The following is a 25,005-nucleotide window of genomic DNA, read 5'->3' as shown; positions in this document are numbered from 1 at the left end:
AAATTTGTATCAATTTCCACCCCTTTTACCATTTATAAAGGTTTGATTTAAAAAATTGATGCAGTATGTGTCAAATGAGGTTGATGGAAATGTTTAGGTCAGGCTTTTATTTCAAATGTTTTTTTTTGTTTTTTTTGCATACAAGTAATTGTGGCATTGTGGCCTGAATAAGCTAAAAATAAACCATTGTGGATATTGAGTGTGTCCTTTTAATTTGTTTGTCTTTCTGGTGGAATATCTGTGTCAACAACTTGACATGCGTCTATAAGAGTAAATGTGCTTGCCTGTGATAGAGAGAGAGAGAGAGAGAGAGAGAAAAAAGAATGTCTCATGGCTGCACAATTACAGGATGAATCCTGCACTGACACAGTCATCACCTTTTTTTTTTTTCTTCAAACGAATTTCATTATAGTGACTGATGTAAGTGCACATTTTGGCAGCAAGGAAAAACAGTATGTGTAAAGTATACAGACACTCAAATGTGCTGTCTTTGAGAATAACTGGAAATGTCCTTTTTAAGCTAAATTCAGTCAGTATTTAAATCAGTATCAAAGCCTCCTGTGGCATGATTAAAGTGACCTAATCATTTACAATGTGTGCATGTCTGAGTCAAATCGAAACTTTGTGTTTTGTGTGATACAAATAAAATTTGTAAAAAAGGAAATAATGTACATAATTGGTGATATATAGTGTAGCCTGCCCCAGACATCTGCCTTGCAACAATTCTCTTTCTGAGCTCTGCAGGCAGTTCTTTAGATCTCATGGCTTGGTTTTTGTTCTGATATTCATTGTCAGCTTTACGGCCTTCAAAAAAAGTGTGAAAGGTGTAGAAACATCTGAGAATTGATCAAGAGAAATTGGAGGCACCTGAGTTAATTTTTAAGTGTTGTTGCAAAGGGTCTGAATACTTATGTACAAATGATATTCTAGGGTTTTTCTTTTGTAGACATTTTTTAGAATTCTGTTTCACTTTGTCATTATGGTGTACAGAGTGTAGATTCATAAAAAAATCTATAACCATTTGAATGATTGTAGTATCAGGCTGCAACATAAATTAAATAAAAAGGCGATAGGTGATTATACATACATACATACATACATATATACACCCACACACTGCTTATGTTTGATGATGACAAAATCTTTTATATTTGAAAAATCTTTACTTGACTGTTTGAAGATTAATTTGTAATCATACAAATTCATAATAATACATAACACATTTAGCTTATTTTCCAACTTTTAAAGTCAAACAAAAAGCATTCAGAATATTCCTGTAATAAGCCTAATTTCTCTTTTCGTAAGATGCAGTCGAAGGCAGTTGCAACACAATTTTATATGAAAAGGTTCTCAAAAGCATTCCTTTTACAGTATTCATCAAAGTCTTTTCAAGTAGACACTTTACACAATGAGATAAAGTCAGACAATGTAATGTTATAAATAGTACTAATGATAATAAAAATTTGAACCATTCAAAGATATTTTTATTTAATTATTTACAAATTCTATTGCCAAGACACCTACTGCAATCCGCTATATCCTTGTCAGCTTACAGTCAATCAGAAATGCAGTGAACCAACAAATCATCGAAGTCTTTATAGCTTCTGGTACAACAAAGAATAACATAGATCAGCCTGTGGTGTGTGCGATACGTCCCGAAGTGTTTTGTCCACATTACAATGTTACATTTAGTAATGAATGACACATTACAAGTTAGTGGTACATAGTTAGATTAACTATAATCACTTTCTACCACAATATTAAATAATTCAACAGCCCTTTGTGTATAAATTGCATTTAATCATCAGAAAATGTTACTATCTTGGACAGGACTGTGTCGGCCCAGTAATATTACAGGTACCTGACTCTCAGGAGGTTTAATAGTTCAACTCAGCTGAAGGCAAGCAGCTGTTTTAGCTCTATAGACAGCGCAACTGCAGTCACTCACACACACACACACACACACACACACACACACACACACACACACACACACACACACACACACACACACATTTTGACTACCCTTGTCAGTCTTTTGTTCCTTTTTTCACTTTGCTCTAGCATTAAACTATTAACATAGCCTTGTAAAAATCTGACCTTGCCTCACAAAAATTTTCAGATTATCTTTCTTTTCACAGTTTCAGAAACATTTTCTTCTACCTCATAAATGCTGTACTTTCCAATCTCACTTTCATGACAAAAGATTAATTATTTTTGTATTGTTTTCATGTACAATGGTTATACAATAATAATCGATGATGTTTAAAAAAACACCTTTTCTAAAACTTGTTTTGTCAAAAACCTTCTCCTTCCTGAAAGGATAATAATTCTCTAAAAGCTCTATACAATACTTTAGAGAGACCTGTGAGAAAGGTCTTGCGTACACTTAAGCTGAAAACACCAGTATTTTCAAATATAGCAACATCACAACAAGAACAAGGATAAATAAATGTAAATGGTTTAGTCTCTTACCTGTTTGAGGGTCTACAGAGAAGTATGGCTGCCCATGCAAAATGCTGTACACCACACGAGCACTGTTTCCATAGGTGGGGTCATCAGCATCTGTTGCCATCACTTGGAATACTGAGGTACCTGCAGAGAAAACACTCTGTGAGCCATGCCTGAGATTCACAACTACTAAGATGTTTGCTATTAGAAAATAAAAGTACTCCTACACTGCCCATCAACATCTAGATCAAGCAGAAGAGTCAAGCTCACTTCGAAACATACTGCAAATACATTTATATACTAGCTCCAGCTTAGAGAGTACAGTCTAGGTGAAGAAGGTGACATAAAATGTCAATCCTTTACATATCCAGGACTGAATATTATAGTGGATAATATAATTGCCTGCTTAAGTGCATATTTATAAGTGTATTCTATATATAGGCCTCTCTGATCTAATTAAATGGACCAAAAACTTAAATATTTTTTAAATATTAGGTGCTTTGCTTCAGGAAACCCACAGTGTGGTGTTTATTAGATTCATTATTTAGCTTGCTTTGGAATACAAGTCTAAAAGTGTTGTGCAGTCTAATGTAACCACAAGAAACCTCATAGCTAACAGTCATTTAGTCAAATACTGTATACTAATCTACATTTGGTCATGTCCCAGAATCTAATTATTTTATTTAATTTCATTCAACTTTAGCTTTTGCATTTGACACTTACTATTTTCTTACATTTCCATCTTTTTTTCCTTTTGCTTGCATCACCTTCCTCTTTCTTACTTATTCCCTCCTCTAGTAATGGAAGACGCCTTCAAAAACTCAGGTCACATATCTCATCTCATTCATACCCCCATACTCATTCTAACTCTCACTCTCATTACTGCATACTGAGGTCAATCCATCTATCTACACCGTCTGGTGTTGACTTATTACCAGCACTACAATACATTGGATGCAGCTTTGGATTATTGAGGGCAAGGCTTCCCTTGGCTTTTCTTCTGCTCTCCCTTTCTTGCCTTCTATTTAGAACTGGTAAAGACAATGCAATCACAGTTAGGGGGCTCCCTCTTGTATAAAAACTCCCTCCGGTATTTATACAGTAAACCCAGTGCACATAACCTGATCCAATGTTCCTGAAAAGCCAAAACGGATTCAAGCCATTAACACATTCTTTGTCTTGGCTGGCAATCACCCGGTGAGGCGGCAGAGAATATCTCAGTCCTCAATCAGGACGTGAAACAAGTGTAAACTTCACTATTCTGTAAATATTTTTTTTTTAATCTAACAGTTTGCATACAGTTAAAGTAAACTTAAAATAAACAGAGTAGTTTATTTTAAAGAGGAGATTTTGGAATAAGTTCATGAAGTGGGCTAGTACCGAAATGCACTTCTTGTTTCAAATGAGTGATTTTGTAATTAAAACGAAACGGATCTATTCATGCATTTCAGTCAGGCAATGCAACAAGGGAATCCACATGCTCTGGTTTTGACCTACTAAAACTAAAGTTTCTTTCTTTTTTAGACAAATCATCCAAATTAAGCATTGCATCTGCACCATTTTTGTGTTCAATAAAAGTTATTCTACTGCTACTAGGTACTAGGTCTACTGCTACTAGGCCAAACTCTTTTATATCTAATCCATGGGAATATATTTATATTCTATTAAATAGTTTTTCTTAGTCAAAATATGAGGTCTAATGATTTATACTTAACGAACAAGCTAAAATTGTATAATATGTGTATCAAAATATATTTATAAAATGTCAATTATACTTTGTCTCAAAGAGTTTAGCCTAATGCAGTATGCAGCATGGTGTGTGTGTGTGTGTATATGCAGTTTTAGTCCAAATGTGTGAATATGCGAGGACCAGAAATTATATATTTTTTTCTTATTATAAGACATTCAAAATGAAATAAAAAAGGTTATTTTAAAATGGTGTGTATATATATATATATATATATATATATATATATATATATATATATATATATATATATACAGTGAGGAAAATAAGTATTTGAACACGCTGCTATTTTGCAAGTTCTCCCACTTAGAAATCATGGAGGGGTCTGAAATTATCATCGTAGGTGCATGTCCACTGTGAGAGACATAATCTAAAAAAAAAAATCCAGAAATCACAATGTATGATTTTTTAACTATTTATTTGTATGATACAGCTGCAAATAAGTATTTGAACACCTGAGAAAGTCAATGTTAATATTTGGTACAGTAGCCTTTGTTTGCAATTACAGAGGTCAAACGTTTCCTGTAGTTTTTCACCAGGTTTCCACACACTGCAGGAGGGATTTTGGCCCACTCCTCAACACAGATCTTCTCTAGATCAGTCAGGTTTCTGGCCTGTCGCTGAGAAACACGGAGTTTGAGCTCCCTCCAAAGATTCTCTGTTGGGTATAGGTCTGAAAACTGGCTAGGCCACGCCAGAACCTTGATATGCTTCTTACAGAGCCACTCCTTGGGTATCCTGGCTGTGTGCTTCGGGTCATTGTCATGTTGGAAGACCCAGCCTCGACCCATCTTCAATGCTCTAACTGAGGGAAGGAGGTTGTTCCCCAAAATCTCGCAATACATGGCCCCGGTCATCCTCTCCTTAATACAGTGCAGTCACCCTGTCCCATGTGCAGAAAAACACCCCCAAAGCATGATGCTTCCACCCCCATGCTTCACAGTAGGGATGGTGTTCTTGGGAAGGTACTCATCATTCTTCTTCCTCCAAACACGTTTAGTGGAATTATGACCCAAAAGTTCTATTTTGGTCTCATCTGACCACATGACTTTCTCCCATGACTCCTCTGGATCATCCAAATGGTCATTGGCAAACTTTAGACGTGCCTGGACATGTGCTGGTTTAAGCAGGGGAACCTTCCGTGCCATGCATGATTTCAAACCATGACGCCTTAGTGTATTACCAACAGTAACCATGGAAACGGTGGTCCCAGCTCTTTTCAGGTCATTGACCAGCTCCTCCCGTGTAATTCTGGGCTGATTTCTCACCTTCCTTAGGATCATTGAGACCCCATGAGGTGAGATCTTGCATGGAGCCCCAGTCCGAGAGAGATTGACAGTCATGTTAAGCTTCTTCCATTTTCTAATGATTGCTCCAACAGAGGACTTTTTTTCACCAAGCTGCTTGGCAATTTCCCGGTAGCCCTTTCCAGCCTTGTGGAGGTGTACAATTTTGTCTCTAGTGTCTTTGGACAGCTCTTTGGTCTTGGCCATGTTAGTAGTTGGATTCTTACTGATTGTATGGGGTGGACAGGTGTCTTTATGCAGCTAACGACCTCAAACAGGTGCATCTAATTTAGGATAATAAATGTAGTGGAGGTGGACTTTTTAAAGGCAGACTAACAGGTCTTTAAGGGTCAGAATTCTAGCTGATAGACAGGTGTTTAAATACTTATTTGCAGCTGTATCATACAAATAAATAGTTTAAAAATCATACATTGTGATTTCTGGATTTTTTTTTTTTATTATGTCTCTCACAGTGGACATGCACCTACGATGACAATTTCAGACCCCTCCATGATTTCTAAGTGGGAGAACTTGCAAAATAGCAGGGTGTTCAAATACTTATTTTCCTCACTGTATATAGAGAGAGAGAGAGAGAGAGAGAGAGATAGATAGATAGATAGATAGATAGATAGATAGATAGATAGATAGATAGATAGATAGATAGATAGATAGATAGATAGATAGATAGATAGATAGATAGATAGAAAATGTGCAACAATAGTATAATAGTGTATAGACTATGGGCTTTTAACATTAGAAGACCACTGCTGTTAAACACAAGAAAATACAATAATAAAAACGGGAGAATGAAAAATTACTAAATTTTATATAATAAAACATCACATAATAAAAAAGAAAAAATATCTATTATTCTTACTGGAATCACAAGAAAACATAAAGCCTAAAGAGGGATGAAAAACACTGTATTTACTATGGCTGTAAGATATTAAATTGAGGTCACGAAGTTGCCTCATGTGGGCTATATTTGTGGATTGAATTAACTATTTTTCAGTTCCAAAATAAATATTATGTAAAATATAATGTATAAACCAAAATACATTTGTAGTAATCAATTAGACATTCGTGCTGTACTTCTACTTAATTACACAAGAAATTTTATTAAGGTCATGAACATTAGTAAACATAATGTAGACAGTTTACTAATGTTGGCATCTCCACCCTACACACATAACTCACATGATATAGTGATAAAACATACACACATAACTCTATGAATAGTGTCTAAGTCTACAGATCCAAATGATAATGGCACAGTTTATTCTCACTATGCATAATCACCTCAAGCCTGAATATCTTATTGTCTATACAGTTGTAATTATATTATTGGAATTTGTTTATGTATGTGTGAAAAAAAAAAAAATACACAATAAAAAAGAAAACAATTTCTTTAGTAAACTGAACATTGTGGATGGTGGCTTCATTTTGAATTGAATTTTGAGGTATGTTTGGATCATTTTCTTGTTGTCAGCTTCAGCAGTGGCTGTGTCACATTTGTTTCCCAAATATGCTGAAATCTACTGGAATCCATTCTTCCATCCAACATGTGCAATGTTTCCTGTGTCCCTGCCTGTCATATAATCCCAAAGCATAACAGTTCCCCCCATGCTTAACAACTGGCAAGGTGGTCTTGTCATCAAATGCATTTTCACATATCTGTTCTCAGTTAATAAACCACTGAATCAGCACAATACTGTTTATACACATGGGATTTTGTTCCTACCAAACATATAGATTTTTTTTGTAAGAATGTTTATAATATTGGTATGGGTGTATATGTGTGACAGTTTTGGAGAGGTTTAGGGTTAAGATTGAAGCCCTGACCCCTCACTACAAACATCTCCAAATGGAGCTCTATGACCCTGATAGGGGAAAAAAAAAAAAACACAGTGAGTTATTTGCTCCTTCCTGCATCTACAGCCTTCGTCAGCTCCCTCAATTGTACAACCCTCTCCAAACAAACAGCTTGTCAATAATGATTGATTGGGTGTAAGTTCTGCCAGCTAAAGGAGCTAACAAGCAGGGGAAAAGGGAGATTTTGTCCTACCATTGAACCTATACAATAAAATTCAAGCCTCTTACAAATAGTTTCTTTAGATTTTTTTTTTTTTAAGCAGACATGTCATTTACATGAATTTATACCGATTGGTAATGTGACAGAATATTATAGACTTGATCAGTTTATACCACTTTTTACACAAAAATTCAAGATTAAGAAATCATGCATCAATCATGCATTGAGAAAGATTACAGAAAAGACCTCCTTCTTTGTTCTCTGTACTTTTTTGTTAAGAGAACAGCAGGACTGTGGTTTGTATTTAAAGTACTGTAGGCTTAACAGGAAGGCTGTTTTCTAGGTAATGTTGCTTGGAAACAAAGACGAATTAGGTACTGAAGTGCTTCAACATTTTTTTTTTTACATCACCCATGACTTATTCTCTAATTAAAAACAGCATTACACATTTCTTAACACTAATTGGTCAACTAGCTAACCACAAACCTGTCAGGAATGATATGGTTCTTTATATACATGAAATCTATACCTTTCCTTTGTTAGTCATGCTGTAGCCTAAAATTCAGGTAACAATCTGAGACAAGCTAAAGTTATATATTTTTTTCTACTTTTGAGTAGTGCAGGTTTTTTTTCCACTTTTAGCAATACACTGGTTTCAGCACCCTTACACTTAATATTTTATGAAACATAACCTGGAGAGAATAACACCACTCTACACTTAGTGTCTCACAGTGCTGGAGAAATATGCTGGTCAACATCCATCTGTGTCTTTTGGTTTGAAAAGTTTTCCAATGCACATGGATTGGAAAAAGATTTAAAATGTGCAAACTTACATTTATTCCATAGGGAAACACATTCAAATGCTTAATTAAGTTCATCCACATGGAGAAATCTTATTTAAAAATCCTTAAGTCACCATGCGGTTGCATTTATATAAAAGTTTGTTTTTATAGCTTCCCCTACCGTTTGAGTAGACATTATAAGAAATAAAGATTACACTGTATTTTACAGTCATGAAAAGGCACCAATAGCTCTTGGCCATTACGACCAGCCATGCTGTTTTTAGGAGTATGATCATCAAAACAACAATATGTTGAATTCCAAATAAGCTACTGAGCAAGCCCATACACCAATTAAATTTTATAGGCCAAAAATAAGAAAGTAAACATCTATTAGAAGTAAACAAATGCAACTAAGTGCAGAAGATGGCTTCAGTTGTTCTTGCTAAAAATGGGGGAAAATGGACAACCATAAAACAAAAAGCAAGAATTGATGGGATCACATGAGTGAAATGGACATTGGAGGGGCTTTTGAAATGAACCACTCTCTTTCTCTATCTGGCTCACTCTCTCTCTCTCTCTCTCTCTCACACATTCCTTAATTCTCAATATCTCTCTACTTTATTCTTTTCCAGCTTCCTGAACTGAAAGAGAGTGGAAAGTGCTTCACTAAGTGCTATCTAAATGTTTTAGGGCTCCTTGGGAATTTGGGTCTCCTACAGATACACCTAGTATAATCCATGGTGTAAATCTGCGAGGAGAAAGATAAAATAATTGACTTAGATGGAAGACGGAACTGAGAACAGAAAAATGACACTCGGTTCTGACACTAAAATATCTTTTTGAAAATAAACTTAATTGCTGACAGAGAATAAATATTTACACATTTACTAGCTTTATTTTTGTGAGTGTGCACAAGAAAGATTTTTGGAATTAATGATAAATTGCATTCTGAAATTCTTGTAAAGGTAATCAGCATTTTTTGGAATTCATTTTAGTTAAATTAGAAGACATTAGAATACTTTTGGTATTTAAAAATTATAATACAAAGCAAAATAAAAATTTAAAATTCCTCACCGACTTCTGACCTCTCAGGAACAGACGTGATAAAAGGACCATCAGGGAATTTGGGTGCGTTGTCATTGATATCTTGGACTTTAATAATGAACTCAGACTCTGGTTCCAAGGGTTTGTTGGTGTTCAGGTCAATGGCTTGAGCATGAAGAACATAATGGGATTTTTTCTCCCGGTCCAGACTCTTGGTGGCATGGATATCTCCTGTTACCTCATTGATTATGAAGATAGTTCCAGCTCCTTCCCCACTTAAGATATATCTGACAGAGCCATCACCTTTATCTGAATTTGAATGAAGCTAAGAGGAAAGAATGAAAGAAAGAAATAAAAATGTTAAGTGACATAAAATGTGTAGTTATCTGCAATTAAACCATGTGAAATAGTCTATTCTATTTATATACACCTTGTGAATAAGACTGAAGATCTTCTAACATCTTTTGTAATTTAACTTTGACATTTTAAAGGGTAAACTTTACATTTTCTACTCCAAGAAAGTCGAAAAATGCATTTTTAAATCTTTTGGGACCAAGTTTGGTTCACTGTCTCAAAATATGCAGGGAGGGGCAGACAAAGAGCATGATATAAAGATGAGTGAGAGAAAGGGAAAATAACTGTCTTGTTTCTTTACTAATTAATAGCATGAGGATTACGTGCCTCTCTCTTGCCGAAAGACGTGCTGCATCTCAGCTACAGCTAATCACAACTGTATATCAGGAAAAGTAAAAAAAAAAAAAGAAATAGCTGTGTGCTGCTGAGACTGCATCTAGCCTTGCATTATGTAAACTGCACTGCCCTACAAAACCTTTATTTCTCTGTTCAATTACTGGGTTCTGAGACAAAATACTTCTTTCCACAAATGTACATGTTGAGATAAATGCAGATTTTGTCATGCTTTGGTAAGCAAAAGTAGGCTTAAGAAACAGATTCAATCTCATCTGCAATGAACCTGCAAGATTTCATCCCAACCAAGCAGGACTCATTTTACTTAATTAATTGGTATAGATCTTAAAATGACTCGAGTTGTATTACGTGTGCTCCTGCTTATTTGGGATGAAAAGCCATAGCTCTGGTATAATAGCAGCACCCCCTGTGTTTTTTCCATTGGAAAAAAATCCCTGGGCTCAGCATTGGTGTTTTGTCGATCTATTTCCGTACTGCTGTTAAGAGTTACTGACTTTTTGGACACTTCAGCATGTTTAGAAGATTAAATTGTTGAATAATAGTTGACTAAAATAAAGAGATATAAATGTGTTGGTCACAGAAATGACAAAAGTACACACATCCTTCGCCCAAGTAGAAGTACAGATACTCATGTTTAAAAATACTCTGGTAAAAGTACTGACTACATTTTTTCATTCAAGATAAAGTAAAGAAGTTTGGGCTCTGACATTTACCTAAGTAAAAAGTAGCCATTACTACTACCTGTTTTAGTGTCACGCTGGTAAATAAACCTCACATCATAATAAAAACAATAAATTTTTTTGTTATTTAATTAATGTATCCAGACTGAATATCCACCATATAGAAAACAGGCAAAAAATGATGATGGTCAGGTGACCAGAAATGTTTCCATTCTCATGTTTGCATCACTGACTCCCTCTGTCTCATCCACGTTAATCCCATACGTGAGATCTTCTGCTGTGCACATTGTTAGCTTTATAGACTAGCCTAAGTCTGTGGTGTGTGATATTAAGAAGAAATACATTTCACCAAATAGATTGAAATGAAAGTACCATGTCTGGTCTAAAAATGTAAGAAGTAGAAAGTACAGATATTTGTCTAAAAATGTAATAAATGAAAGTAAAAAAGTTGAAAAATAAATAGTGAAGTACTGATACCAGAAAAATCTACTTAAGTACAGTAACAACGTATTTGTACCTCATTACTTCCCACCTCTGGTTGGTGTTGAAATTTTTTTGGTGTTTGTTTTTTTATTTTATTTTATTTTAGGTAAAGGTTTCTGTAAGGAGTTGTCTCTTTTTATTATTTATGGACTGTGTCTTCAGTACAAGTGCTTTCAAACAATCAGCATTCACGAGAGAGTCTTCAACTTAGATAAATATTTGTCTCCGTATTTATTGGTATCTTTTTTTTCTGTAAATGTCAATTAGATCCTTTAGAAAATGTACAGAATTACCTACTAAAAAGAGATGAATATGGTGGAGGCTGGTGAGAATTAATTACAATAATGTACACTACTGCAGTAAGTGTGATCATTTGAAAATTGCTCTAGGATAAGGGAATAAAACAATACAGGAAATGTTGTAAACAGTTTTCATGTCAGACATCACACCATCCTGTCATTGATTATTTCACTGCATCGTCAAGCTGTGTTATGTTCAATTCATTGCTTATTAATATGACAGAGATTGTGCCTCAACCATTTAATGCCACTGTCTAATTTGCATGTACAAGACAAAGGGGGAAAACATGTAGAAAATCTGACAGCTTTTAGATTCAGAACAAGTTATGCAGCTCGGATTTTCCACATAACATTTAAAAACACATTCATTAGCCACAAGCTCTTATGTTTAAGTCTGAGAGTACAGTGCATTTAAAAAATAGATTTTAGTGTAAGACTGTGATGAAAGTGCAGTATTTTGACAATGATTCAACTAAATGTTTTCAGTATTTGCTGATGTGCCGCATTAAAAAACTCTTGGAACCTTTTCTTACCTAATGAGAAGTCAGTGACACATTCACACATCAGGAGGAAAATTGCTGTCTGCTGTTTTGATGGGTAATATGCACACTAAAGGTTTTCCTAATCCAAACATCCTTGAAGAAATCACTAATTAAAGAATGCAAGGGTCTGATTACTGAACAAAACCCCTATGCCACAGTGAACTGTCCTTTTCTTTTGGTAAACACAGCACTCAGACAAACAGTCAGTAATTAAATGAAGGGTCAAAGCCCAGGCTGCAGTCAGATAGTCTCCAATCACAAGATGTTAGTTTAAGGTAATGAGATGCTGTACTAGGAGTTTGTAAACACAAGATGGAAAATTAGTGCTAGAGCAGAGAGTAAATAAAAAAATGGGAGATTTTTAGTTATTAATCTGTAAAATATTGACTGTATGGTTATTGACTGTTTGTGCATAAACAGTTCTTTCACTGAGTATCTGAAGTGTAGGACACTAAATTTACCACTTTGGAGAAACAAAATGTAAATGTATAGTACCACCTTGTCTGATGTGGATAGCAATCACCTTGTTTTAGTTAATAAAGGTGCTGTCCATAGCATAATAACATGTACACATATTAACACTTATGGGCAGTATAACCAGAGTTTATATTTTACAAGCTCAAACATGCTGGGCCCTTGAGCAAAAAGCCCTAAGACCACCCCCTGCTCAGTTGTAAGTCACTCTGGATACGGGGCGTCTGCCAAATGCCGCAAATGTAAATATATATATATATATATATATATATATATATATATATAGAATGGTTGTATTAGCAATGAGGTTGAACTCAGCCATGCATCCTTAAACCTAAACCGTGTAGTCTCCAAGTCCAGTCATGGCTTTCCTTGTCTCTGAAAGCACATAAATTTCACTTAACCTAGAGTCAGGGTTCTAATTTGGCCAGTGACTTGCTCAGGAACAGGCTAATATATCACACTATCCTAACTACAGATCCCAAGTGCTTAGCCAATTCCCCTGCTAATGCCAGGAAATAAAAGTGTCATCGGGTCAATGAGGCCAGTACTGGCTCACCATAACACAAGCTTGGTGACTGATCAAGCATGTAGTCACACTTTCAATAATGACAGAACATGGATGCTGGTTTCAGTGCTAAATTCTGTGTATACATTTAACCTACACAAGTAATTAAATATGAATGAAACACATCCTTAAATGATTTCTATATCAGATAACCAGTGAAATGATAAAGACATATGAGTAATTTAAAGGTGTTTCGGGGGGGGGGGGGGGAGTCTGTTTAAATCTGATCAGCTGTATGACCAGTGTGTCACAAAGATACATTCAAAATAACATTCAATGTTGAATAATCGATTAGCAAATGTTTCTGCTGACCTAAGATGGTATGACACATTTAGGAAAATTTTGATTTGATTTATTTTTGTTCATAAAAAATAAAACATTGCTTGCTTAAAATGTAATTATTAAAGGACATGTTACCAAATGAATTAAGAGTGATTGTAATTCATATGCAAAAAAGGGTTATACAATTCTATGCTAAAAAAGGTCTTTCTTTGTGCTACGTGTTATTGATAGCCGACACTATGTTCGGATCTCTGAGACTCCTACAACAGCAAGCAAAATTGGGCATACACCATTAATTTCACATCCAATATAACACATATTAAAGGCTGTGATGTGTGCCAAAAAAAACTAATAATAATTCATAATACAATATGAATGGTAGTGTAAATGAAGTCCTTTTCACAGTTTTTTTTTAAATGATGTTGGCAATGGATTTTTTCGTACATGGCATGAATTTTTAATATAGAACTGACTTTGCTGTATCATCCCTATGATTTTTATCATTGTGAGATACAGATGCATGATGAAAATTTTACTTTTAATTTATAATTGATTGTAGTGTTGTTCTCATCTAGATAAAAGCTGACAGAGTTTTACTGAGGGAGCCATATCTAAACATAAATTGCTATTCCTGAGCTTCTTTAGGTTTATTTATTTATTTACTTTGTGTTCTAAATTTTTAACTAGTTAAGTTAACAACCTGACTACTACCTAACTACCTACCAAACTAACTAACTAAATAACTAGCAGTCGACAACTCTAAAACTGCCTTACGACTAAGAATAGTTTGAAGACCATGAGAAACCATATTATCCCAGCAGCTAATTTTCATGTTACTTCAAAGATCTTTCCAGCTGAGAAAAGAGGGATTCAGCTTATCTTTCTCTTTACAGTTGATTCAAACCATGCATGTTTGTCTCTTGATGTAGCTAAAGCATCTAAAAAGCAAAGCATTATCCAAGACAGTGGATAAAAGGAATAATTTGGCAGCCCATGGCATGACCTAGTGTAGAGAAAGAAATCAAGAAAGTTCAAAGGACAAAGGAGTGCATGAGAAGATGTGTGGTGAATGGAGAAATAAATGAGAGGAGTGAAAATGACAAGATGAGGGTAGACTTGGAAAGGGGGGGGGGTTGAAAAGAGTGAAAGATGGAAGGAGGAGAGAGGGAGGAAAAGTCAGAGAGGTCAGAGCATAGGATAAACTCATCAATCAGCACTAAGCCTCATACTCACAATTAGCAAGGAGGTTTTTACGTGTGATTAAATTCTCTTCAGAGGACAGCAAGGGGTTGGGATTTAATCTGCATTTGTGTGTGTGTGTGTGTGTGTGTGTGTGTGTGTGTGTGTGTGTGCTCAATTACAGATGCAAAAATAATAAGCTATATTTTCCTGTAAATATGTCCCCCATACTTACTTTCCTCCTCTTCCAATTAGAGGAAAACTCATGACATAACCATATACCTTTCCCTATTGTATAGTCTTTCATCTCTTATTACACTGCTCTGTTATAGGATGAGGTAGCAAGCCTTTAAGTGATCAAGTGACCTAGCAATACAGATACAATAAGAGCGATGTAACTTGAGCAAAACATTCCAGCACTTTTTCATGATTCATTTTTTAGTAGTCTATTGTGAAACATTATGATTTATATATATTATATATATATATATATATATATATATATATATATATATATATATATATATGACTTTCGGCAGGGTGTTAAATGGACAGAGGCTGTTCAGCACCGAAGTTGTGGAAAGTCACTGAGCACATGGCAGAGGGGTGGGGCACACAATGAGACAGGGCTGGTGGCAAATCAAACCTTCGGCTACTCTTCACCATCCTTGAGGAGCTGTAGGTGCATAAAAGGAGACGGAGAGAGATGCGAGGGGGTGGTTCCTTTTTTTCAAATGCCTCTTCTGAAATGTATTCCTCTGTTTTCTCCTATAGGCAGCAGCAGTAGCTCGGACAGCCAGGACACAAGGACCCACCACGCTCTACTGCACCTCTGCTGCGGAACTCGTTGGGAACTCTCCTGATTCCTTGGGGCTGAGGACTTTCTATGCTTGTGCATGCCAGCATCACTCACACACTCACTCGACCACATTGTCCTCACCCACAATATAACGCACAATAACCACTTCTTTACACCGCATCCAGGTCTACCGTCTCTGTGGTAAAGCCGAAGCAGCTGCAAGGCAATACACTGGAGTAAATTGCGGGCATCAACACAGATCGGAACTCACCCACAACTGCCTAGAACATTGATACCTGAGGTGTCCTTGCATATGTTTGAGCACATTGCTACACAGGAGGAACACCGAGGTACCCGAGATCACCCTCTTTCTCTTCAGGGAAGCACAGATGGCATACTACTGTTTGTCCAGAGAGGATGATGACAACTATGACCCAGTTAAGGAAGACATTCTGGCATGCTGTGGGTATTCCCCCATGAACGCGGCCACAGAGTTCCACCAGCGGCATATCAAACTGGGAAAACACCACAGATACAAATGGACCAACTACTACATAGCACCAAAAGATGATTGCAACCAGAAAGATGATCAGCAGCGGAAATAGAAAAGGCAGCCATGGATAAATCTTTCAGAGTGCTCCCCCAAACGCAAGGTGGTCGGCTCTGGAGTGCACGATGGCCACGCTCAAAATAGGGAAGAGGGACTAGATTCCCTGGAACCCCCATGCCCCTGCACCCAATTCCTAAAGAAAAGCTTTGGGCATGCAAAACATAAGAGCACCCTCAAATTCAACCCACACCAGGATGAGCCCATGCCCACAGAACCAGAAATAGCCATGACCACCAGGAAAAGAAAACCTGGTTAGTGGGCTGTGTGATCCACACAGGGAGACAACTATAAACACCCACACTGAGGGTAAGTATAAACAACACTTCTATTACAGCCCTGTTGAAGGCAGTAAGCACAATCACCCTGGTCCAATCATCGACATTACCAGAGCCACCATGAGTGCAGGGAACGATCCTGGTGATGTGTGTACAAAGGGACATTGAAGAAGTCCCAACCGAGGATGAGTCAATCGATAACACCAGGTCACAAGAGAAGGTACCTTCAGTCGGGAACAAAAAGAGGATAATTAGCTGATAAACTGCTGGAAGCAGGTACTGGAGATAGACAGAGAAAAGCAAAGAAACTACCAACCCATGCCGGCATCCTAGTTCATAATTTAAAAAGCCTGTTATACTTCCCCACTGACAGAAGAGGACAAGCCTGCAACCTGCTGGTGGTCCCATGCTCTGACAGAGCTCCTAATGCTCCTGGCACATATGAACCCACTTGGTGGCCATCTAGGGATGCGGAACAGGTTAGAGAATTTAAGAGACCATTTCCACTGGCTGGGCATGGAAGCGGAGGTTTGGAATTTTTGCCAACGATGACCACAATGGCAACACACAGAGCCCACCAAACCTCTCCCGGCACCGCTCATCCCTTTACCGATCATCAGTATACCATTTAAAAGGACAGGCATGAGCCTGGTGGGGCCATTGCAAAATCTGCTCGTAGACATATATATGCTGGTGATGGTAGATTATGCCACCCGCTGTCTAGAAGCAATCCTCTTGAGAAAAGCAATAACCAAAATCATCACCTGAGAGCTGATACTGCTCTTCAGCAGGGTCCAGATCCCAAAGGACATCCTCACAGATCAAGGTACGCCCTTTGTGTCCGAACTAATGTCGGATCTCTATCAGCTGTTGTAGGTCAAAAACCTTTGAACGTCGGTATATTACCCACAGGCCGACGACCTGGTGGAACGCTTCCATCAAATGCTTAAGAAGATGCTACAATGGGTGATAGACATGGAGGGGAGGAACTGGGATCTTCTTCTACCATACATTCTCTTCAACGTGAAAGGAACACCATAAGCATACACCGTCTTCACCCCGGTTAAGCTCCTCTTTGGGAAACGAACAAGGGGACTGCTGGACATAGCCAGGGAAGGATGGAAGGAACAATGAGCACCCTACAGGTCAGTGGTCGGAAATGTGCATGAAATGCAGAACCACATAGATTGTTTAGAATTTGTTAATTTGTTTTCAGATTTGTTGTTTTGTTTTTGCATTTGTTATTTTGTTCTCGGGTTAGTTAATGTGTTTTGCACTTCTCATCCGCATTTGGGCATTCCCCGAAGCACCCTGCTTTTTCTCCCGGAGCTCGTCGCAGTCATGCTGATCACACACACATGATTCTCATTCACTCATTCATCCCATCTCCTATTTAAACCCCTCACCTCCACATACTCGCGGCCCGTTATTGTTTGTGCATGATCGTATGTATTGGTTCATGGCAGTCTGTGTAATTGCGTATACGTATCCCGCTACGTACCCTTCTTCTTGGACTCCGCATTCTCTCAACGGCACCCTGGATTACCCCGATTCTGCTGTTTTCCATATTCACGCTGTCTGCACCACGTTTATCCATTGCTGCCCAGTGCTGCGCTTTCCATAACGCAGATCCGTGGATTCTCTACACGAACTGTCTCTGCTTTCACAGAACTTCGTGGACCGCGCTCCCGGAGCGCACCACTGGATATTACTGCTTCGCTACAAGTATTGATGGATTATCTTCTGAGTTTTCTCAATAAACTTTGTTTGCATTTACTTCGGCTTACGCCTCCTAATCCTCATTACAGGTTATCCCAATCCGCATGAACAATCAAACAAATCGCAGCAATGCTGTTGTGTAAAAAAACTCCAAAAACACGTGCATGCACATTCTCATTTATTAATGCACATCATGTACATAAAGAAATTTCAAGCACGTTAATATATTGCCGCCATATTGGTTTTCGTTTTTCTCGATCATCGGTTATCTCAACGCTTTTTGGCGTCCCCTAGGCCGGTGACATAACCGGGTTCCACTGTATATATATACATATATATATATATATATATATATATATATATATATATATATATATATATATATATATATATATTTAGCGCCTATTTTTATTTCCTTCATGAGACCAGGAACTATATACCTTTTTATTAAATACATCCTTTCTGAAACATTGGTAGGTGCTTGACTGTGCTTTACAGTAATTTTTTAAAATTTCTTTGTGCAGTGATTGTTCCTGGGTAAAAAATAAAATATAATCCTAAAATAGAAAAACAAAAAAACAAAAACAAAAAACAATAAGAGCGACTACATTTTCTATTGAACCCTTAAAAGAACCACCAAGAATGTGGTGCAAGCTATCATTATGAATAATACATTTAATTCCAAAGTACTTCTAAAATTATTAAGTTTCAGCAATAATCTTCCAATAACATTTTACAACATTTAGTAAAAATACAAAATAATATCCTCATTCTGGTTAATTTGGTTACAGAATAAGAATACCATTAAGCTAAAAAAAAAACAAAAAAACTGGTGGGTTACTACCACTAGAAAGGATTAGGTCATCTTGGACTGGACCACTCCCATCAGAATATAAATATTTAATTTCGAATAAATTACTTTGCATGGATTTGCAGTGACTCATCTCTCTCTATTGGGGCATGTGGATATAAAGCTTGGTAATAAACTGAATAAATATATATGACAATCAGTATCTTTTGTTCTCAATCATGCTAATTGGACAAATCATGTTCTTTTAGATTTCCCCACCCTACAACCTGAGCTCCATTTTAAAGATCAGTGCTGCAGCTCTGTTGATGAACTCTAGAGTAACATGTAAATCTTCTATCCAGATAAATGAGCATTTGAGTAATTAAATCAAATGGTTTATGTACCAGCATCCTCTTCTCTAATATAAAATAAAGAAAAGAATATAAAATCTGTGTTTTTTTTTCTTGGTGTTAATGATTTCCCACCTGAGGATGAGCATTCACTAGTGGTCTGTTTGCTTACAGAGTGTGAAAGAAGAGAAAGTATCTCAGCTGTGACTATGTACATTTATTTCAAATAACATTATTGTTATCCAACCAAAGCCTTCTATTCTATTTGAAGAGTGGTAATGGCTGGGCTTTGGACAATGCAATAAAACATTCAAAAAAGATGATCATATTCTGATTCTTCAAAACACATTTTCAACCGCTTTTGACAATATTATTTTATTGCACAACTACTACAATCATCAGTCAGCACAGAGTGGAGTAAAATGTAAGCAGATAGAGACAAGCAAGATAAAGATGAGGGGAAATACAGTATGTGGTTATTCAGGAACTCAAAATGGCCAGGTTTATTTAGTTTGTTAGTTGAAAAGTTGAAACATGCACAATATGTAAAATCTCAAATTATTGTAGATGCATTTGTCTCTACGCCAAATATTCTTAAAGATTAGTCATGTGCTATAACCCAGCCATTAGGACTGCACAAGCCAGTGCACTCTTAGTGCCGGTCCCAAGCCTGAATAAATGGGGAGGGTTGCGTTAGGAAGGTCATCCAGTTTAAAACATGTGCCAAATTAAATATGCGGAATACAAAAGGGAAATTTATACCGGATCGGTCGAGGCCCGGGTTAACAACGACCGCCACAAGTATCGTTAACCTACAGGGTACCGGTGGAAATTGGGCTACTGTTGGGCAAAGGAGGAGAAGGAGAGGTGGAAAACGTCGACAGAGATGGCAGGGAAAGGAGAAGTGGAGGAGAGTGGAGGTTCGGGTTGGTACTTTAAATGTTGGTACTATGACTGGTAAAGGGAGAGAGATAGCTGATATGATGAAGAGGAGAAAGGTGGATATGTTGTGTGTTTAGGAGACCAAGTGAAAAGGGAGTAAGGCCAGGAACATTTGAGGTGGCTTTAAACTGTTCTTTCATGGTGTGGATGAAAAGAGAAATGGTGATGAACACTATATGCTTAGGCCTATTTAATATCCCACTTAAGTCCTGTTTCACCACTGTCTTTTCATTGATTTTTTGTTTCCTTGCTTTCACCTGTTTTGTATTAGTTACTAATTTGTTTGCATTTGTGTCTGTCATTTTACATTGTAATTATTTCTCTATTCTGAATTATTATGGCCACCTCTATTAAAAATTGTTCTGCATTAACTTTATCTTCCTGTTTTCTGACCTTTGCTATGGACTTCAATGATTGGATTTGCGCAAATAAAAGCACTACTTAGTCATGCCACACTCTCTATGCAACTCATTGCATGTGCTTTTAAACTAATCCATCTTAAATGTCTGACGTAGATGAATGGGAGGTGCCCGAGTGGAACGACTACAGAGACATGGGATTATAAAATGTATTTTCTTTGCCAGTGTATTCATATTGCTGAAGTACAGATAACAGCTTGTCTTGAATAAGTGTATGCAGGCAGCCCATGACAACAGCTTCTATACCTGAACATCCTGTAGAGTCCTTGGAGGCAAAAAATTCCCTGTATCATTCATCTTTTAATGAAAGCAGCTGCACCCTAATTTCAGTTCCAGTCATAATGTGTTGTGCACCAAAGAAGTGACCAAAGCTGCCAAAGTACCAGTTCAAAACGATATAAACATTTTATCAGTATGACTTATCATGAGCCAATTTACATATGAATTGGGAATGATTGATTGTTGTGTAAGTAAATAGGAAATAGGAAAAACATATAGTTTTACTGTTAATATTTCACATTTTCTGCATTTGAAAAGTTCTGTAATGTACTATACTGTGTAATTCTGTATATATGTGATGTAAAAGCCAAAAACAGTAGACAAATTATTTATAAAAATATACTAACAACCAACCTTGCATAACTAAACATTTTTACTTCGCTGGTATGAAAAAAACTGAGATTTAATTATTAAGTCTATTGTAACCCTGCAATTAATTTTCATTCATTTGTCCGTTCATCCATTAATTTGTTAATTTATTCATTTAGTCATTTACAGCAAGCAATTTTTCCTGGTCTGGGTCACAGTTGAAGCTATTCCAGGAACACTAAACATGAGCATGTGATGTCTGAACATGTGTAACACAAGCAGAAAGAGTTTTCAAGTGGCAATGCTTTCCAACGTTCCAATGTGCCACCCCCGTTTTCACTCAACCACAATTACATTGCAATTCATTATAACACACTCATTACGCATGAGTGAGTTGACAACCATTACTGCACAAAGATTGACTGCTCAACACATTTCCTCAGTGTGACACCAAGTAGTGCAAAAATGATTTTACAGTTTTCAGGTTTAAAAAGCCAGAATCACCTGACAATATTTTCCACTGGCAAATTGAACGTTAATTTTTCTAATCATTGATTCGACTTGTTTTGACAATGTTTACCAGTGGTAACAAATTTAGTCTGAAATGAGCACCAAGAAAAGAAAAGGGAATAATGAGGCAATCAGTCACCAGTGGGACTGTACAGGATGCGGTCCGAATGCTCTACTGTGTTCAGTTATATGCAGACATTTGTAATATTTAATTAAGAGCAGAGAGGCAGAAAACCACACATTCATGCACATACACACTGGAATTGCTGAATGTTTACAGTAGGTTAAAATCGTGGAATCTTTTTTTCCATTTAAAAATGTTATTTTGCACCATGGTTATATTTTTCTGACCCCTATTATAGCAGGTCTTGTAATTAAACAAGGAAGTTAGACATTCATAAAGATTAGGGATTTCTTGCAATGCATGAGTGTCAGACATAATCCCTCATAATGAGCTGGTTGTTATTAAAGGCATATTTTCATCACGGATTATTGAAATCCGTTGCCGTAATTTGTTTTTGAACTGTGCTGTGTAGGATAGAGTTGAAGGTGAGTTGTGGGTTGTGGAGTGGGAGAGCATCTTGACTCACCATGAAACAGTCACTCAGAGAACAAATCAACGCACTTCAAAGTCAGCGACCAAGCAGCCAAGACCACGGCAGGAAAACTAATTATTATTCCCTTCAATTATTAGCCTGATAAGGTTCCATTATTCAAGACTGCATTTCAATCAGCGTTGTCCGGCTAATGCCCTTTTCATAACAAAAGGTAGAGTACAATGTCACAGCAATACTATCAAACTTTTTTTTAGGTCCAAGCTCATGTAAATTATAAGGAAGCAGTTTCATATATATTTATGTATGTATGTACTGTATGTATGCATGTATGTATGTATGTATGTATGCACTATACGGACAAAAGCTTGTCAACGTCTAAACATAAGATTTGTGTGTCTTTTAAACATACAATTCCACATGTAGGTCCTCATTTCCTGTGGCCTCGGGTGCCATCAGCAATCCAATTTATCCCCAAGGTGTTCTTTGAACAGGATTGAGGTCAGAGCTCTATGGCAGGCTACTCAGGCCACACTTTTGGAATGAAGTGGAATGGCAATTGCACTTCTAAATTTGCATCAGCAGCTTTCTAATGCTCTTGTGGTTTTAGATGACAATACTCCACAGTCCTGTTCCAAAATCCAGTGAAAAGCCTTCTGATAAAAGTGAATGTTTTAATAATAAATTAAAGAAAACCAACTCTGCCTTAGTCGTACACTTGTATTTTAATTAAAATGAGCTTCTGATGACTTCTAATAAAAACTGATGTCAGTTAATTTAGATTTAATTTAAAATCAGCCCTTTATGTTTAGTAGATCATCAACAGCTCATTTATATAAACCAATTACGTATTGGTCCTATCAAGAATTGAACTGGATAGAGTTTTATAATAATTCATTAATGTAAACGAAATAGAATATGCTTTTTTTTTTAAAGGAAAAAAAAAATCATTCATGGGTTAGTGTGATTTGGCTCCAAAACAAATAGACATGTTAAACTCAACCAAAAAAACAAAACATGTCTCCTCACAGAAAACTTTGACATATCAACTATTATATATTTTTCTTTTTTTTTTTTTCTTCTTTTTTTCCCCACATGTCCCTGTAAGGGTTAATAAAAATGGTAATACTTATTTAAAGCTTACATAAATGATCAAATATAAATCAGAATTATATAAATGAGAATTATTGCACAAGCGCTGCTGTAATAGAAAATTAATATACACCTTCTCCTTAGTCAGAATCAAAAATTTAGCTGTCCTGTCATATACAGGTTTTACATAATCTGTTGATATGTTGAAAAAAATCTGTTAATAGGCCTTATCATGACAGTCTGTAGATTATCTATTCTATTATCAATTCTATAAAAGGCCATAATACTGAACATTTTAATTTTATTTGTATTCATAAAACACGTATAGACATTTAGAACTGTTCCATCTGACTGAATTAACAGAAACTGCACACTCAAACAATTAACACAAGCCCTTGACCAGGGATTTGAATTTCCACTGCAACAAGTTCAGTACATTAATATGCTAATGAATTTACCAACATGTTTACCAGTTGGCATAGCTGAGGGAACCATGTAATACAAGTCTAACAAGTCTAAGAAGCAAACCTAGACATCCAAAAATTTATAGCTGTCAACATCCAGTCAAACCCTTCTGAGCTTATTGTGCCACAGTTATGCTGCACTAAACTAATTGGATATGTAAGGCTCATCGATCATGTCCAACTGTTGCATAAGCAAGAAAAATATGTATAAGTAAATGAATAAATGCAACAAATTTATTCTGTAAAAAAAAAAACCTGAATTTACTGTAGTCCTAATCATTATTAATACTTAATCAAGTTGAAATAAATTATTGCCTTTTTTTTTCTAAACAGAGCTACTGGAAAAATATGTATTGGACAAAAGCATCTCACACTAATAGTGAATAAAACTGTTTCTATTCAGTATGTTATATATTTAAGATACATATAATTAAGGTACATTGCCTACCTTTCCTACGTACTGCGCATCAGGTCCAATGTGCTCCTCCAGGACAAAGAACTGGTTCCATATCCATCCTCGCTTTGGTCTGTGGTGGACTTCTGTCTCCCCATCTTTTGTATGGTTGTGACTGTGAGTCAAGTTGTGGTTCCTAGAAATCACCCTGGCCTGTCTGTGGTGACTTGCTCCATAGCCTCTCTCCAGGAAGCAGAGACAGAGAAGTACAGGACACAGACAGGAAGTTGGACTCACCTTCATGATGGTGAGTTATAAAAATATTTCCAGTATTCCAATATTTTTTTTTTTTTCACAAAATATCACAATATTCCAAATGAATAATATATTCCAAAAACAAGTATATTCCTATTGATACGGTCTTCTGCTTCATTAGCTTCTTTTTTATCCGCCCTCTGCAGCCAATTCTGTAACCCTCCTTTGGTGCTATTTTAGAGAGATGAGATCCAAGAAGACAGAAGCGCCAGAGTCAGAGGTCCAGAAAGCTTTTATGATGCTCATGTTTCAGTCATCCATATCAGCATGGCTGTACAAATGCATTTACATAATGGACTCAGCGGGCCTTTGCTTCAGGAAACAATTGGTTTTGGGTTTAGAAAGGTTTTAGAAAAGTTGTTCAGAGACAGAGGTCATCTTGAGATACCTAAAGAATTAAAAGAAATGTGATAATTATAAACGTTAATGAAGTTAGCATTCTAGTTTTACAAATAATACTGATATTAATAGATACAAACTCACATTATGTCCAGTATATCTTTAAACATTGGGACTACATGCAAACAATTGTTCAACCAATACTATAAACAGTACTTAAGGATCATTTATGAATATGTTTTGCTTCGAGACTTTAAATCAGTCATATGCTTGCACAACAAACCTTGA

General features: G+C 36.4%; 1 protein-coding gene across 1 annotated transcript in view; it reads right to left on the bottom strand.

Annotated features, from left to right (window-relative positions):
• Positions 1 to 25,005, bottom strand: part of LOC310734569 (cadherin-18) — a 96,333-nt gene that overhangs the window by 55,399 nt on the left and 15,929 nt on the right. Inside the window, exons 2-4 of the mRNA XM_083556707.1 lie at positions 24,118 to 24,766; positions 9,373 to 9,667; positions 2,476 to 2,595 (exon numbers count right to left, since the gene is read on the bottom strand). Of these exons, the coding sequence (XP_083412833.1) occupies positions 2,476 to 2,595; positions 9,373 to 9,667; positions 24,118 to 24,366 (664 nt within the window). The 5' untranslated portion in view covers positions 24,367 to 24,766. The remainder of the gene's footprint in view (positions 1 to 2,475; positions 2,596 to 9,372; positions 9,668 to 24,117; positions 24,767 to 25,005) is intronic.

This window comes from Silurus aristotelis, assembly GCF_946808225.1.
Source record: "Silurus aristotelis genome assembly, chromosome: 12".
Lineage (NCBI taxonomy): Eukaryota > Metazoa > Chordata > Actinopteri > Siluriformes > Siluridae > Silurus > Silurus aristotelis.
Note: the sequence above shows the minus strand (reverse complement) of the source record. Positions and strands in the feature narration are given on the sequence as shown.